At 38.6% G+C, this 18,800-nt stretch overlaps 1 protein-coding gene and 1 non-coding gene across 2 annotated transcripts; both read left to right on the top strand.

Moving 5' to 3' along the window:
* Positions 1 to 8,946: 8,946 nt before the first annotated feature.
* LOC148293468 (small nucleolar RNA R71) lies at positions 8,947 to 9,053 on the top strand. Its single transcript, XR_015836866.1, has one exon. It is a non-coding gene; the product is annotated as a small nucleolar RNA R71 (small nucleolar RNA).
* Positions 9,054 to 12,240: 3,187 nt separating this feature from the next.
* ATN (cyclin family) lies at positions 12,241 to 17,120 on the top strand. Its single transcript, XM_021961749.2, has 7 exons — positions 12,241 to 12,512; positions 12,753 to 12,895; positions 13,019 to 13,077; positions 13,236 to 14,568; positions 15,085 to 15,506; positions 16,344 to 16,463; positions 16,810 to 17,120. The coding sequence occupies exons 1-4, from the start codon at positions 12,432 to 12,434 to the stop codon at positions 14,048 to 14,050; spliced, it is 1,098 nt and encodes a 365-aa protein (XP_021817441.2). The 5' UTR covers positions 12,241 to 12,431; the 3' UTR covers positions 14,051 to 14,568; positions 15,085 to 15,506; positions 16,344 to 16,463; positions 16,810 to 17,120.
* The last annotated feature ends 1,680 nt before the right edge of the window (positions 17,121 to 18,800 follow it).

Below are 18,800 nucleotides of genomic sequence, written 5' to 3'. Positions count from 1 at the left end.
GTTTTCGAGCATTTCTTAGTATTGCCTTGTTAAATGAAATTTGAGATTTCAAGAAGTCCTGAGTCAATTGTTGTTAATATTATGTTAACTCGCAATTGTACGGGGCAATTAGTAGTATAGCAAGACAAGTACGAGGTCGTACCCACGAAGACTGAGAAGTTAAAACTAGTTATGTACTTAGATTACCAAATTCAAGAAAGTAGGAGGTTATGTCTAAAACAGAATTTAAAACAAGAGTGGTTGTGATTGTTGAACAAAAGAAGCAAAATGAAATTGCAAACAAAAACAAGTAAACAAATGTAACAAAGAGTGGTTTTAAGAGTTGGAAAACAGATTTTGAGACTAGGGCATTCGAATCACCATAACAATTCAATTCTGGGTTATAAAGATTCAAGTAACAAGTCTAATTCAGATTCAAAGATTGATTCTAGCTAAAGTATGATTAGGCCATGGTGTTTGGTCCTAACCTTGTGTTCCTAATTCCCTAATTTGATCATTTGTTGTCTAACCTAAAATTAAGCATTAGGAACCCATTAAGCATAGAAGAACATTTTAAACAACCAAGTATGTATCTAATCCCTGTTGTCGAATGTCCATACATACTCTTCCTATTCATAGTTCAATTCGAATTAAAGCATGGTGTATACTCTTAATTCAAACCAAGATAGTTAACAAACAAGTTCTAATGGTGATCAATCATTCAAACAAGCATGTTAACTTATAAGCATAATGAATAAGAACATGAATCATGAATCAAACTTGAAACTCCAAACTTATAAACCCAGAATATTCATGTTAGGTTACATCGAAGCCCTAGTTATGGATTTAGCTACTCATAATGGAAAAGAGACTTGAACAGAAATGAGAAAACATAATGAATACAATAAGAGTAGAAAAACCCTTTTTCTGAAGTTCTTGTGGTGTCCAAGGCTTCTCCAAGTGCTTCTCCACTTCTAATGCTTCTCCAAGAGCTTCCCCACTTCTAGAAAGATGTATGAAGGATATGGAGGTGATTTGGGATGAGTTTGAGTGAGTGGTGATGGCTAAGGAAGATGAAATTCGTAGGGAAATGGAAGAGAGGTTTGCTGGAGTTGTTTTGGTGATTGTTGGAGTGTTTGGGATTTTGAGAGTGTTTGAGGATGGTTGGAGTGAATTGTGGGGGTTGTGAATCTCAGGATTTGTTGTGTCTTGAATGTGGAATGGATGTGGTATTTATAGGGAGAGGGGAGTGACAAATCTGAATTCAATATGGCTAATGCATACAACACTTGCATTATAAAAGATGAATTGGTTGATGCACTTCACTAATGCATACAACACTTGCATTATAAAATCTGAATTGGTTGATGCACTTCACCAATAGATCCCACCAGCAGCCCTAGCTCATCTTCATGTCACCATGACCAAGCTTCCAACCAGAAATGATAGCTCATACCTAGCTCACCATGACCAAGCATCCAACCAGCACATGCTGAGGTCAGCATAACCAGAAATTTCAAGGGCTTACAACTTGGGCTTCTCTTAATCAAATTAGGACTTTAAGCACTCGAAATTGAAGTTCAGAATGTCTTATTTCCAGCCATATATCATTTGGGCCAATCCAAGGTCGGAGGAGGAAGTTAAGGCCAAAACAAATTGCTAACTCATTTTGCGCGCTGATAAAATCCATCCTGAGCAAGGCTCTGTGTTTGCTAGGTAACAGACTCCATATTTATCCAATGGGGCTGAATTTTGGATATGTTATAGTACACACCCATTGGAACAACTTTCATGAAGAATGCTGTCTCATCCGAGCTGTGTAGGTTGCTGAAACAAAGCTTGCAATATGACCTACGGAACTGGACTGGCAGGGGGCTGTAGCCAAAATGAGTTTGTCTTTTAAGCTCTTCTTCTATTCATCCAAATTAGGCCTTAACATGCTTGAATTGCATGAATTATGCTCTCTTGCTCTATTGGCCTACAAAACACACAAAGGGAGGGAAATAACTTAGAATTATAGGAACTAAGCAAAAGAAGTAAGTAAATTGGGCATGTATATGTATGAAATTATGAGCTTAACACACCCCCAAACTTAGATTTTGCTAGTCCTCGAGCAAAACAAAAGAGAAACAAAGATAAAAACAAAACAAGAAGTTAACTAGACCACTTTCGTAGGTAACTCGATTGCATTGAGCGTATGCAACAAGCCTTTAAACCTCTAGGCATCCCTAGTAGGAGGAGTTGTGTCTCCTGAGGGTTTAACAGATACGATACCCACAAACGTTTTTCTAACTCTACAAAACAAAATGGTTAGAAAAACAACTTTGAAATCAACTAATGAAAATGAAAGAAAGTTTTAGTCATACCTCCAACACCATAGAGTTGCCAAGATAGGTCATCAATCAGTGTGTACAAGTGGAAGCTATAGCTCAAAGGCACACAGTTTCAAAGCAAGCACACTCAAACCTTGAATAGAGAACATGCTTCGACTCTAATTCTCACAGATAACACTCAATCACTCAGAACCTATGTTTTAATTCTCTCAAGAAAGCATAAGTGAGTGTATGAAATAGAAGCACAAATTTGGTTAGATCTCATGAAAGGAATTAAATACTAAGAATAGAGATACACACATACTTACCAGCACCCATGAATACATCCTCAAAGATCAGCTAGGTCTTTCACAATGTTGTAATGAAAGGCTAAGGTTTAGGGGAAATGGAAGAATTGGAAGGAAAAACAAATAACTTAAGAACATACCAAGGTTGCATGCTTCATTAATCTGCAAGGCATCATTGATTTAGATTGGCATGGCAGCAAACTTCATGGTATCTCCTGGCATAGACTTTATTTTTCACACTTAGATCAAATCGAAACACTTTCATCTTCGTTGATTTGATCTGCATCTTCATTAACTTCATTGCACAGATTCACATCATCTTTATTTAGGTACATGGCTGCAACTTCCTTGCTTCAAACTTTATCTTGGCACACCTTGGTATATTTCTAAGCTATAGGGTATGGCTACAATAGGTCAAGTATCTCAGATTGAGATACAAAGGTAGGGAAATGATGAGGGTGATAGAAGAAAAGGCTTTAAGTGTTTGGCTTCAAGAGGGTTGATGGAACACACATATAGGTAGGGTGAAAAGAAAGCACATAGAATGGTTATGCACACATAGCCTAGCATCACTTCAATGAGTTCATTCATGAATGAGAGCAAGCACATGATATCTGCAAAAGAGAATCATCCTTAGTATTCAATCAAAATGGAATAATGAGATCAATTAGAGTGAATTGAAGAAAATAAGTATGGATGAGAAATAGAACACTTTAAACCCTCTCAAGAAAGCAATTAGGCTCGATATAGCTCACTAGGGTAGTCTCCACTATTTTCCTTCAAGAATTTGAGCGTGGTACTTTAGCCACCAGAATTCTAAGAGCAAAAGCTTTGTGAAGTGCAAAATTCTGATATGAAAACCTCAAATAGCATTGATTGTATGACATTCTTTAAAAAAATAAAAAAATAAAAATAAAAAATAAAAAAAAAATAAAAAAATAAAAAAAAAAATTGTGACAAGAGAACGAAAATTGAAAACACAAATGGATAAGAAAATTGAAATTGAAAACCTTCCCCCCAGACCTGAATTGAACATTGTCCTCAATGTGAAAGCATACAAAAGATGATTGAGAACAAACAAATGATAAAGGGAAAAGTTTAGAAGAAGGTTTAGGAAAAATAAAAAACAAAAAAAATGAATATATAAGCAACTCATGGATGACCAGTTAAGGGCCTCAGAAAACACAGCCAGGGGATCCGGGAAGGTTGGAGGGGTCACAATGGTCCCGCTTAAAACCCAAACTTCTTAGACACCGAAGGTGTCGCCTAAAGAACTCCTAGACACTGTATTGACGGAAGTGCTCACTGGAGTTACCATAAGTTAGCTCATATGAAAAATCTTTTTAAATTTTTAAATTTTTTTATTTTTTTTAAATTTTTATAAAAAAAAAAAAAAAAAAACAGAAATTTAAAATAATAACAAGTAAAGAGAAAGGATTGAAATGCTCCCCCTTGATGCGATTAGGTCGATTGCTACCAAGCACCTTCTTCTTGAACACATGGGTTGCCTCCCAAGAAGCGCCTTAGTTACTGTCTTGGCAAGACATTGTGCAATCAGCTAAGTTGATGGTACGAAGGGAAGTTGATCTACCACATGGCTAGTTTGGATGCCAGCTGAAACTCCCTCATAGAATGGCTTTAAACGTTGTCCATTTACTTTGAAAGTCGAGCCATCTTTAAGGTTTTGAATCTCCACAGCTCCATAGGGAGAAACATTGACCACGGTGAATGGGCCTTGCCATCTAGACTTCAATTTTCCTGGAAAGAGACGCAAACGTGAGTTAAACAAAAGAACTGACATACCTTTGGAGAACTCTTTCCGTTGAATGTTTCTGTCATGGTAACTCTTGGTTCGTTCTTTGTAAAGCTTTGCATTCTCATAAGACTCATGTCTAATTTCTTCCAATTCATTCAGCTGAAACTTTCTTGCATGGCCTGCCTTGTCTAGATCAAAATTTAACTTCTTGATGGCCCAAAAAGCATTGTGTTCAAGCTCCATTGGCAGGTGACAAGCTTTCCCAAACACAAGACGATAAGGGCTCATTCCAATGGGAGTCTTATATGCAGTCCTATAAGCCCATAATGAATCATTGAGCTTAGCTGCCCAATCTTTCCTTGTATTGTTCACCACCTTCTCCAGGATGTGCTTAATTTCTCTATTGCTTATTTCCACTTGACCAGAAGTTTGCGGATGATATGGTGTAGAGACTCGATGGGTGATGTTGTACTTCTTCATGAGTGCTTCGAATGGCTTGTTACAGAAGTGGCTGCCTCCATCACTAATGACAGCCCTTGGAGTACCAAACCTTGTGAAAATATTATCCTTCAAGAACTTCAGCACCACCTTATAATCATTGGTTTTGGTGGCTATGGCTTCCACCCATTTAGACACATAATCAACAGCAACAAGTATGTAAGTATAACCAAAGGAAGATGGGAATGGTCCCATGAAATCAATACCCCACACATCGAAGAGCTCCACAACAAGTATGTTATTCAATGGCATTTCATTCCTGCGACTTATGTTCCCCATCCTTTGGCACCTATCACACTTAACACAAAAATTAAATGCATCTTTAAATAGAGTGGGCCAAAAGAAACCAGATTGCAGAATTTTAAGTGCTGTTTTCTTAGCTCCAAAGTGACCTCCACAGGCCAATTCGTGGCTATGCCTAAGTATGCTTTCTTGCTCTTCTTCTGGAACACATCTTCTGATGAGTTGATCCGGGCAATGCTTGAATAAGAAAGGTTCATCCCATACATAATGTTTCACCATGGAAAAGAACTTCTTCTTATCCTGAGAAGTTAGATCATTTCTAAGAACACCACAAGCAAGATAATTAACAAAATCAGCATACCATGGCTCTTTGACTTGGGCAGCATATAGTTGTTCATCAGGGAAAGTCTCATTCAAGGGTAGCACAGCTCCTCCTTTTTCTTCAACCACAATTCTGCTCAAATGATCAGCTACCACATTCTCACATCCCTTCTTATCTCGAATCTCCAAATCGAATTCTTGCAGCAAGAGAATCCATCTAATCAAGCGTGGTTTGGCATCCTTCTTAGTGAGCAAGTATCTAAGGGCTGCATGGTCAGAATAAACAATTACTTTAGAACCAACAAGGTAAGAACGAAATTTTTCTAAAGCAAAAACCACAGCAAGCAACTCCTTCTCTGTTGTGGAGTAGTTGATTTGAGCATCATTCAAGGTCCGGCTAGCATAATGAATCACATGGGGCAGCTTGTTCTTCTTTTGACCTAAAACTGCACCAATAGCAAAGTCAGAGGCATCACACATTATTTCAAATGGTAAAGACCAATCCGGAGCTATGATAATAGGGGCTGAAGTTAGCTCCCTCTTCAAGGTAGAAAAAGCTTCCATGCAAGCTTCATTAAACTCAAAAACAGCATCCTTAGCAAGGAGATTACACAATGGCCTTGTAATGCTTGAGAAATTTTTGATGAACCTTCTATAGAATCCAGCATGACCTAGAAAGCTTCTAATTCCTTTAACAGAGGTAGGGGGTGGAAGATTTGAGATGAGGTCGATCTTGGCTTTATCCACTTCGATTCCCTTGCTTGAAATCACATGGCCTAGTACAATGCCTTGTCTCACCATGAAGTGACACTTCTCCCAATTCAAAATCAGATTTGTTTCCTGGCATCTTTTAAGCACTAGAGACAAGTGGTGAAGACAATTATCAAAAGAGGAACCAAAAACTGAAAAATCATCCATAAATACCTCAATGAATCGTTCCACCATATCTGAAAAGATTGACATCATGCATCTTTGGAAAGTTGCTGGGGCATTGCATAAACCGAATGGCATCCTTCTATAAGCAAACGTACCAAATGGGCATGTGAATGTGGTTTTCTCTTGGTCTTCCGGAGCAATGGGAATTTGATTATAACCTGAAAAACCATCAAGAAAACAATAGTAAGCATGGCCAGATAAACGTTCAAGCATTTGATCAATAAAAGGTAAGGGGAAATGATCTTTTCTAGTGGATGTGTTCAACTTCCTGTAATCAATGCAAACTCTCCAACCAGTGACAGTTCGTGTAGGAACTAGCTCATTCTTCTCATTCTTCACAACGGTGATTCCGGACTTCTTTGGAACAACTTGCACAGGGCTCACCCACTTAGAATCTGAAATTGGGTAGATGATTCCTACATCGAGTAGCTTTAAAACTTCAGCTCTAACCACCTCTTTCATGTTGGGATTTAGCCTCCTTTGGGCATCACGAGATGGTTTGCTGTCTTCTTCCATTAAAATCCGGTGCATGCACATGCTTGGACTAATTCCTTTGATGTCTGCTATGGTCCACCCAATGGCTGTTTTATGCTCTTTTAGAACTTTAATTAAGCTCTCTTCTTCATGTGAGGAGAGACCTGCAGCAATTATAACAGGGAGAGTTTCGTTAGCACCCAAATATGTATATTTAAGATTATTGGGAAGAGGTTTAAGTTCTAGCTTTAGTGGGATGACAATGGATGGCTCCAATTTCGTGGATGATGGTCCAAGAGGCTCGATTGGTGGCCTAAAGGATGGTGGGTATGGCGGAAACACTTCTAAGGCAGCCACCACTTCTTGGAACTCCGGTTCACAAAGATCTTCCTCTTCTTGTGTTAAGACAGCTTCTAGAGCATCATTAGACTTTCTCTGCAAAATTTTGGAAGAAACCTCATGATCCACAACATCAATTGAAAAGCAAGAATCAAGAGAGATAGAAGGTTGAGATAGAGCATTAAGCATTTTAAATTCAACAGTTTCACCCAAAACAGTCATGGAGAGAGTGCTATCTTTCACTTTGATGATTGTGTCTGCAGTGGCCATGAATGGCCTGCCTAGGAGAATGGGATCAACACGATCTCCATTTGGATTGTCTTCCATGTCCATCACTACAAAATCAGCAGGGAGAATTAGTGTATTAACTTGAACTAGAATATCTTCTACAATACCTTTTGGATATTTTATAGAATGATCAGCTAGTTCAAGTCGCATTGAAGTCTTCTTCATCCCTTCTAAGCCAAGCTCTTGATAAACTGAATATGGCAAAACATTGATGCTTGCTCCCAAGTCCAACATGGCTCTTCCAACCTTCTTGCCTCCAATGTTAATGGGAATGTCAAAGCTGCCAGGATCATCTAGTTTTGGTGGAAGCTTCCTTTGCAATACAGCACTTACATTCTGGTCGAGCTTTACTCCTTCATTTGGAGCGAAATTGAGCTTGTGAGTTTTCAAGTCCTTGATGAATTTTCCATATGCAGGAATCTGTTCAATAAGATCAAGCAAAGGCAAATTGATATTAACTTTACTCAAAATATCATAAATCTCTTTAAAAGCCTTATCTTGCTTTGCTTTCTTAAGACGGCCTGGAAATGGAATCTGTGGAACATATGGAGCGGGTGGCACGTATCTATCTTCTTGAAGATGTGGTGGCACAAATTTGCCATCCCTTTTATGCAATTGGAATTGATCGGATTTCTGAGAATCTGATTTGGCCTTAGGAGCAGATTGAGAAGTTTTGAGTTGTTCTCCTTCCGTAGCCATGGTCTCCTCGTCTTTATCTTCTACAATCACAACATCATTTGAAAGATTAGAATCATCTTTATTATCAATGATCTTACCTGATCTGAGCACATGAATGGCCTTGGCTTCTGGGTTCTTTGGATTGATCTCAGTTTGGCTTGGCCATTTCCCAGGCACTCTTTGAGTTATTTCAGCAGCTATTTGGCCTAATTGGACTTCCAATTTGGAGATGGCAGCTTGTGTAGTTTGCTGAAAATTGGATTGGTTGATTGCCATCTGCTTCACTATATCTTCCAATGATGATGATGATTGTTGTGGCCTTTGGAATGAAGGGGGATTTGCTTGATTCTGGGTATTTCTCCATGAAAAGTTTGGATGATTCCTCCAACCTGGATTATAACTTTGAGAGTATGGATCATTTCTTGGACCTTGGTTGTAGGAATTTACCAACTTAGCTTGCTCTTGCACAAATTCTGGATATCCAGCCCCAAGTGGACAAGCTGTGGTAGCATGGTCATGAGATTCACAAATGCTACACACTTCCTTCGGAGGGCTTCTTGAGTTTAATGCAAGAAGAGCATCTAGCTTTTGTTCCAGTTTTGAAATCTGCACACTAGAAGCATCATTAGAACCACTAATAACACGTTTACCTCTTGTATCCGTATGTTGGGTCTCCATTGCTATCTCCTCAAAGAGTTCGTACGTTTCTTCTGGAGTTTTGGTTTTAAAAGAACCACCTGCAAAATTGGTGACTATATTATGACTAGAAGGGGTTAGTCCTTTATAAAACATACGCATTTGAAGCTTCAATGGAATCCCATGATGAGGACATTGGTTGAGCAACCCATTAAATTTCTCCCATGCTTCACAAAACGATTCATCATCTTGCTGTGCAAATAACAAGATCTTGTCCCTAAGCATGTCGGTCTTTTGCGTGGAGAAGTATTTTTCCAGGAACTTCTTTTGAATGGCAGACCATGTAGTGAGTGAACCAGGCTTCAAAGAATTCAACCAATACTTCGCCTTATCCTTTAAAGTGTATGGAAACACTCTCATTCGAAGTTGATCTTCTGTCACACCTGTCAAGGGAAAAGAACTCACAACATTAAAAATATCCTTTATATGAGTCAATGGATCTTCATTAGGTAAACCATAAAAGGAAGGCAGCATATTAAGATGAGAAGATTTAAGCTCATAATTTCGAGCTACAGTGGGCAGCAAAATGCTTGAAGGAGATGCTGGAATTGTTGGGATATCAAGTTCTCCCATGAACTCAATGGCAGCCATCATTTCTTCTTCTTCTTGGTCTGAACTTGCTTCCGAATTTGAAAGTGAAGAACCGGGAAGTTCAGTGTGGAGAGCAAGACTTGTAAATGTAGCAAGAGCTTGCTCTTTTGCAGTTGACAACTCCCTTTCTAGACGATTCTGAATTTCAGAGGTCACTCGTCTGGGTTGCAATGATGGTCCTGCGTTCAAAGATCTAGAACGTTGGAACGAAGACCTCACTTGTTCAAGTAATGGATTTTTAGACATAAACTACCTGAAACAGAAAATTAGATTAATTAGAAACACTAAAAAGAATAGGGTAACCTTGGGCACATAACCAGGGAAGAACTTTCGTTCAGTCCCCGGCAACGGCGCCAAAATTTGTTGTTAATATTATGTTAACTCGCAATTGTACGGGGCAATTAGTAGTATAGCAAGACAAGTACGAGGTCGTACCCACGAAGACTGAGAAGTTAAAACTAGTTATGTACTTAGATTACCAAATTCAAGAAAGTAGGAGGTTATGTCTAAAACAGAATTTAAAACAAGAGTGGTTGTGATTGTTGAACAAAAGAAGCAAAATGAAATTGCAAACAAAAACAAGTAAACAAATGTAACAAAGAGTGGTTTTAAGAGTTGGAAAACAGATTTTGAGACTAGGGCATTCGAATCACCATAACAATTCAATTCTGGGTTATAAAGATTCAAGTAACAAGTCTAATTCAGATTCAAAGATTGATTCTAGCTAAAGTATGATTAGGCCATGGTGTTTGGTCCTAACCTTGTGTTCCTAATTCCCTAATTTGATCATTTGTTGTCTAACCTAAAATTAAGCATTAGGAACCCATTAAGCATAGAAGAACATTTTAAACAACCAAGTATGTATCTAATCCCTGTTGTCGAATGTCCATACATACTCTTCCTATTCATAGTTCAATTCGAATTAAAGCATGGTGTATACTCTTAATTCAAACCAAGATAGTTAACAAACAAGTTCTAATGGTGATCAATCATTCAAACAAGCATGTTAACTTATAAGCATAATGAATAAGAACATGAATCATGAATCAAACTTGAAACTCCAAACTTATAAACCCAGAATATTCATGTTAGGTTACATCGAAGCCCTAGTTATGGATTTAGCTACTCATAATGGAAAAGAGACTTGAACAGAAATGAGAAAACATAATGAATACAATAAGAGTAGAAAAACCCTTTTTCTGAAGTTCTTGTGGTGTCCAAGGCTTCTCCAAGTGCTTCTCCACTTCTAATGCTTCTCCAAGAGCTTCCCCACTTCTAGAAAGATGTATGAAGGATATGGAGGTGATTTGGGATGAGTTTGAGTGAGTGGTGATGGCTAAGGAAGATGAAATTCGTAGGGAAATGGAAGAGAGGTTTGCTGGAGTTGTTTTGGTGATTGTTGGAGTGTTTGGGATTTTGAGAGTGTTTGAGGATGGTTGGAGTGAATTGTGGGGGTTGTGAATCTCAGGATTTGTTGTGTCTTGAATGTGGAATGGATGTGGTATTTATAGGGAGAGGGGAGTGACAAATCTGAATTCAATATGGCTAATGCATACAACACTTGCATTATAAAAGATGAATTGGTTGATGCACTTCACTAATGCATACAACACTTGCATTATAAAATCTGAATTGGTTGATGCACTTCACCAATAGATCCCACCAGCAGCCCTAGCTCATCTTCATGTCACCATGACCAAGCTTCCAACCAGAAATGATAGCTCATACCTAGCTCACCATGACCAAGCATCCAACCAGCACATGCTGAGGTCAGCATAACCAGAAATTTCAAGGGCTTACAACTTGGGCTTCTCTTAATCAAATTAGGACTTTAAGCACTCGAAATTGAAGTTCAGAATGTCTTATTTCCAGCCATATATCATTTGGGCCAATCCAAGGTCGGAGGAGGAAGTTAAGGCCAAAACAAATTGCTAACTCATTTTGCGCGCTGATAAAATCCATCCTGAGCAAGGCTCTGTGTTTGCTAGGTAACAGACTCCATATTTATCCAATGGGGCTGAATTTTGGATATGTTATAGTACACACCCATTGGAACAACTTTCATGAAGAATGCTGTCTCATCCGAGCTGTGTAGGTTGCTGAAACAAAGCTTGCAATATGACCTACGGAACTGGACTGGCAGGGGGCTGTAGCCAAAATGAGTTTGTCTTTTAAGCTCTTCTTCCATTCATCCAAATTAGGCCTTAACATGCTTGAATTGCATGAATTATGCTCTCTTGCTCTATTGGCCTACAAAACACACAAAGGGAGGGAAATAACTTAGAATTATAGGAACTAAGCAAAAGAAGTAAGTAAATTGGGCATGTATATGTATGAAATTATGAGCTTAACATCAATTCCGTTATAAATTAGAATACTGATTGAACTGAGAAAATAAGAAAACCCTTCGGCCACGACATCATATCTGCAGTCTGAATATGAGACATTTTTTTCAACAATTGAGAATTTGTATAGAATTCAAATCTAGTAATGAAAAGGGATAATTCAAGAAGGGGGGAAATTAATTATATTCATATGAAAGGGGAAAAATGAATTTATAGATATAAATGTGAGACTGATATGCACTATGGTTCAAATTCGTACCGTAGAGCATGGTGTCCATGGTGGTTGATGGACTGCAGCTGCACAATGACTAAAGTAAGAAAGGGTACCGACCGTTAGATCTATGCGTAATCACAGCTTCACCCTTTTAAAAGAGGAAAAATTTGCGGCTAAATTGAAACCAAAAGTAGCCGTTCTCATTGGATAAATTCGACCGTTGGACTCCAGCAAAGAAACATAACAAAAGATCCGTTACCAAAGTGTTCTGCTTCTAGCCCCGTTTGACTTTTCAGTTCCGGAGACAAACTGCGAAAGCCAAAAAGGAACCAAGGAGAGAGGGAAAGAGAGAGAGTAAATGAAAGAAACCCATTTCATGGGTATTTAGAGAGAGAGAGAGAGAGAGAGAGAGAGATCTTTGAGACCCACTTAGTGTTTCTCTTTCAAGTGAAAATGGTTGCGAGAACCCCACCAAAGCAGAGGAAAATGGTAGCCCCTCTCAATCCTGTTTTGCTCAGAGAAACAGTGAAGAAGGTAAACTACATGAAATTTTTTTCTTAGAGAGAAAAATAAAAGCTTTCGGCTATTTGGTTTCCAACAGCACAGCATTCTCTTTTCTCTGAGACCAACTCTTGAATTGAAAGTTCAGTTCATTTTTTATACATTTCCTTCACTTTCCCAGCAGCAAAGCACCATCTTTGGTGGAAGTTGAATCTGTGGGAATTTCTTGTCTTTTGAAGTAATGGGTTTTTGTTATTTTGTGGGTTTGTGAAGGTGGATAGATGCATGGCTCGGTTGCAGGAGCTACAGTACACAGTTTCAGGTGGTACAAAGGTGATCTCCGGAGTGAGTCTCAGCCCTCGCAGTACTAGAGGTTATCTAAGGACTAGCCTCCGATGCAAACAAGAAACTGCAAGGTAAGAATCTGGTTTGAATTTGATTTGTATCATTAAGTCAGCCTTTGATTTTGATTTGAACTCCTTGGTTAGTTTTGGTCAATTTTGATATGTGAACTCAAATGGGTCTTTTGCTTTATGAAGGATTAAAGGTTCTGCCCCTAGGAAATCTCCTGTTGGGAAGTTTCCAGCAAATACAGGAGGTAACTCTCTCTCTCTCTATCTCTCTCTCTCTGAAATCATAGATTGGACCAAATGGGTTTGTAATTTGAATTTAAAGTTTCTTTCTTTCCTTTCTAACCTCATTTTGGAAACCAAATAGAGCAAATTGGGCAATAACTTCATTGTTATTTATATTCAGGGGAGTGGCAGAGAATGTCATTGCCGGCAATGCTGTTAGGTGAAACAGTCGGAGAAATTCTACAAGCAAGTCAATTTGCAAGAGAAATAGTAGCAGCAGTTGGTAGTAAAACCAAGAAAACCACTGTGGAAGACCCCAAAACCCCATTGACCCAACAGAGGAAACAGAGGCAACTCCCTGAAAACACAGAACTCAGGGCCAGAAGGAAGAAGGAGAAGCACAACAAATCTCAATCCTTTCAATCAGAATCAGGTTCCCCAATACTCCAACGGGCTCGTTCTCGAATCAATTTCAAGGTTTCACCTCCAAACAAGAGAGAAGTGTTGAAAGAAAACAACAGATACTTGGCAAACAGAGTGTCTCCCAAGAATAGGCCATGGGCTAAAAAGAGTGTGTTATTTCCCAACCCTTTGTTTTTGTCCTCAGATCCTTCTTCTTCTTCACATCAGCAGAAGTTTTGCAGGACAAGGTCACCAATCATTGGTAGAAATGAACATAATAGTAAGCCACGGATTCAGACTCCACACAAGTTCTTAATCAAGTCTCCACCTTCAGCTTCCAAGTTTCAGGTCAAGATTAAGAGCCCTCCATTGGTTTCTTCTCTTTCTCCAACAAAAATAGCCAAGAAGTCTCCCAAGATGTCAACTGCCTCGAAACTACGCCGTTCATTTTCACCATCGAGATTGGCAACTAGATTGGTGTCTCCATTGAAGAGCAGAAAGAGTGTGCAAAAGAGTGAGGGACTAGTAATGCGTGGTTTGAAACAGCGTCCAACTTGCTCAGTGCCATTGGGAATTTCAGCTCGGAGAATTTAGACATGCTAAAGATTGGATAATATGCACAACGGCTTGGTTTGGATTGAATTGTGTTTGGTGTTTTTAAGATATTTCCTCAATGTCCATAGTGTTCCATTAGTTTGGATTATATTTCTTGCTTAAGGATGCAAATTTGTCATTCCATTCTTTCATGTAAAAGGTTGAGAGAAATTCAATGAATAACTAAATTAAAGGATAAGTATTGTGCAAAAAAATTTATCATGTTTATTTGTTTTTTTTTCTCAAATGCACATCAGCATCCTAATCTGAATATTCCTAAAAATGAATTAGTAGATTAAAATGTTTGGAATATTTCTAATTGTAATCTAATTGTTAGGTATTGAAAACAAGAGTGTTGGACGGAAGAATCACACACACAATATGTGTCCCTCTCTGGCTCACCCCCTCCGGCAACTTGTGCAAGTAGGAGGTTGTTGTCTATGCCGGCCCCCAGTCACCACCCCAGCACAGCACATTGAGATGGCAGCTGGCTTGTACATTTCTCATTTTTGTACAAGGTGTGTGCACTTCATGGATACAGTTATGTTTAAAAGAACAAATGGAAGTTCATTGCTTTGAAAATATGTAAGATGGACAAGTACTTCTACACTCAGCAGTTTCTTTGGCTGCATTCATCTTTCCTTGTGGCATTATTTTGAATTATTATGTATTGACTAAAATCTTAAAAGACAACTTAATTATTAACAATGATAGCAAGCATGGGTAATGCCAGTTGGCCAGGGAGTAATCCCGTCTGGTTGCATCGAAGTTTGAATTTCCTTTTCCAATTAATTTAGAGTAGACTTTATATATTTTTTTTAAAGGATAAAATAGTAATTAAAAAAATTAATATTTTAATTTTAAAAATTTTAAAATAAACTTACAAATTGATAAAGCCTACGTAATGGGAAAAAAAAACTTACAAATTATAGCTAGCTGCCTTTATATTTATGGTACAAATGCATATATCTTGAGAAAAGAAAAGGAATAATATTGTTTGATTTTTTTTAATTACTCTCATTTTGTTGGGTCAGTGAAATTCGTATAAAAACCCCAAAATGGGAAAGAGACAAAAAGGCCCATATCATAACCGGGCAAATACGAAAAATGGCCTCTCAAATCAAATCTCTCTACAGTCAGATCTGACTCCCAATTCCAAGCGATTAAGCGAGATAGCGAGCTAGAGAGTCCGAGAGGGTAGAGAATCCCTAGGTTCCGTCGCTCGCGTCTCTGAGTAGACGACATTCGAGAATGGAGCCCCATGGCAAAATACGAACTCTCAATCATTTTCATTACCTTGTCCGGAACCGGATCCGGATCCGAACAAGGCAATGATTTAGGGTTTCGGATGGTGCAAAGAGAATGGTGAGATCGTTGGTCTCTGCGTCAACGATGAAGATGACAACAATCCAGAACGTAGCCATGTCGCGCGGATCAGGATCTGTCTCAGATTACGGTAAGAGTCTGAATCGATGATTTAGACCCTAATTTTGAGTGCTAGATTTACACTAGTAGCAAGAATCCATTTCATACCTGTTTGGAGAAAAAGAGAAGGTTCAATTTCCCCTATGTAGGCAGTTTTTGACTATTTTTTAATCGTATATTTTGATTAATTTAACCTAGTTATCCTGCTGATGTAAAATGCATGAAATTTTTGTTCATATATATCTAACTTTGTTTTTACTTTAGCCTTTATATTTAAACACTACTTTTGGAGTTTCAACCATTGTTAAGTTGATTGAAAACGAGCATTCGGTTTTCAATTTGTCTATCGAATAACTCCCTAGGGTATTATGCGCTTTAGGTTTTCATTTTATAAGTTGGACAGTTTCAGTTCTATTCAGTTTAGGGCTTGAGAGTTATATGGATTACTTTTTGAATCTCTGTAGATTCTATTATGGAGCTCGCCTCATATGATGTGGTGGTTTGCTGGCCTTCTGGCCAATGATGCTTATAATGCATAAAGTCTCACATTTTGATGTCCAGTCATGCATCCAAGCAGGTTATCTTACCTGACGGTCATGCATCCACTTTTAGCATACCCATTCTTTTTCCCACACCTTAGTTTATCTCTTCTTACGGTGACTGTCATCGTAATCTACATGCTTGGCTTCTGTTTGATGCGTCTAGTACATTTGTGTGTGTATATATGAATCATTAGTGGCTGGCATTTTTACATTTCTATGCACAAAATTGATTTGGTAATGAGAAAAGCCCCGTTATATTCTTGGCAGACTTTAGTTTCCCCCCTTTTTTTCTTTGTGATTCTTATTCCTTATTGATGAATGTGCAGGTCATGCATTTAACTGATCTCACTCAGCCTCATTGACATTCGAGTTTGGTTATGGGATGTTACATTTTACAGATGGGTTTCCTTCAAACAGTGTAGCAGTTGCTTAACCTTGTATCACAGGTTTCTTTCCTGCCTCTATAAAGCATTCATTCTTCCTTTTCTTCTTGCTCCAACTAAAGTTTCTTGATTAAGAAAAAAACCTTTTTTAAAAAAAAATTTGAAGCATGAAAGTGATATCATTTGGTTTTACATGACCTGATTTTTCGTTGGGTCGCTATCCAAGTGTGTGTTAATTTGTTCTTGATCGACTTACTTTTCTCTTTGGCCTTGCGGGCGTTTTTCAAATTTCCGTCATTGTTTGCAGTTTTTTTTCCGCATTGCATGGTCTCTGTGTGTGTGTGTGTGTCTCTCTCTCTCTTCTCTCTCATCCGTCTCCTCTTATCTACTTTCATATGTTTCGGTTTAGGCGGTGGGAAAATGAAGGCAAAGGATGAAAGTCAAATGGGAAAGAGGATTGGAGTTGAAGCACGGCTGGCATGGTTTTTCCAAGTGTTTTCAGTCTCTTTTTTGTTTAGTTTGTTTTAGTTCTATGATTAAGTGTTTCGATTTGTTTTTTTATTTTTATTTTTTTCAATTTGCAGTCGATATTTTAATTTCTTTTAAAATGGAAACGTCATTACATGTTAGGAGTTAAAACACTGGATGACTGAATGGTCGGCCCCATAATTCCCAGTAGGTCCGATTCCGTGTTTCAGTATCATCAAATTTTCTCTAGTATTGTTGATGGCATTCACCGTTACAAACTCATTATTTTAAAAATTGGGTCGATTGATAGAAAATTTCAGTTTAGTAAAATAAAATTTGATATAACTGGCTCAATATTTCACCACTTGAGTTATAAACTTGCATTAAATAGCCCCCAAAGCACCAGAAGTGGGTCCTCAAAAGTGAAATTTTCCCAACAAAGAAGGCCCAGACATCCAATTACATGAAATTCAGCACGTATGTTGGCCCAACAACCCGAAAACGGGGAAAAAAATTGAGTACAGGCTCACTAACTTGAAGTCTGGCCCAAATATGGGCCCAAATACCTACGAAAAGGCCACAAAAGTCGCCCCAATAATGCTCAAATGAGCACAGAACACGGCCCAGTAACTTGAATACTGGCAAACAAATCGGCCCAATAACGCCCAAAAGGTCTTTCTTGTCGTTTCTGGACTCTTCAATGGGCCTATTTTGTCGTTTACAGGCTCTTCATTGGGGTCAGTTTGTCGTTTATGGCCCCATATTGGGGCTATTTTGTCGTTTCTGAGACTTTACTGGGCCTATTGTCGTTTTCTGGCCTATATTGGGCCTATTTTGTCGTTTATTGGGCATATTTTGTCGTTTCTGAGGTTTTACTAGGCCTATCTTGTCGTTTTATGAAAAATTGGGGCTATGTCGTTTATGGCACTATATTGGCCCTATTTTGTCGTTTTACGGTACTATATCGGGCCTAAGTTGTCGTTTCTGATTTTCTACTGGGCCTTTTTTGTCGTGTCTGTGGCCTTATGGGCCTAATTTGTCGTTTCTGAGGCTTTTACTGGGCCTACTTGTCGTTTCTTGCCGCATACTGGGCCTATTTTGTCGTTTTGTGAGGTCCATTGGGCCTATTTTGTCGTTTTCCGGCCCTATATTGGGCCTATTTTGTCGTTTTATGATTCTATATTGGGCCTAATTTGTCGTTTATGATTCTTTACTGGGCCAATTTTGTCGTGTCTGGGTCTTTATGGGCCCAAGTTGTCGTTTCTGAGGATTTTACTGGGCCTATTTTGTCGTTTCTAAGCCTTGTACTGGGCTTATTTTGTCGTTTTCTAAGGCCCATTGGGCCTATTTTGTCGTTTTATGGTACTAGATTGGGCCTAATTTGTCGTTTTTGATTTTCTACTGGGCTTTTTTGTCGTGTCTGTGGCTTTATGGCCTAATTTGTCGTTTCTGAGGCTTTTACTGGGCCTACTTGTCGTTTCTTGCCACATATTGGGCCTATTTTGTCGTTTCTTTACTGGGCTTATTTTGTCGTTTTGTGAGGTCTATTGGGCCTATTTTGTCGTTTTCAGGGCCGATACTGGGGCATATTTTGTCGTTTTCAGGCCCTATATTAGGCCTATTTTGTCGTTTCTTGCCCTATATTGGGCCTATTTTATCGTTTTATGATTCTATATTGGGCCTAATTTGTCGTTTATGATTCTTTACTGGGCCAATTTTGTCGTGTCTGGTGCTTTATGGGCCCAAGTTGTCTTTTCTGCGGATCTTTACTGGGCCTATTTTGTCGTTTCTAAGGCTTGTACTGGGCTTATTTTGTCGTTTTCTAGGGCCCATTGGTCCGATTTTGTCGTTTTATGATATTAGATTGGGCCTAATTTGTCGTTTCTGATTTCCTACAGGGCTTTTTTGTCGTGTCTGTGGACTCCGCATGTT

Source organism: Prunus avium, chromosome 6 (genome assembly GCF_965620075.1).
Source record: "Prunus avium chromosome 6, drPruAviu1.hap1.1, whole genome shotgun sequence".
In the NCBI taxonomy this organism is placed as follows: Eukaryota; Viridiplantae; Streptophyta; class Magnoliopsida; order Rosales; family Rosaceae; genus Prunus; species Prunus avium.
The sequence above is the reverse complement of the archived record's forward strand: the minus strand, read 5'-3'. Positions and strand labels throughout refer to the sequence as shown.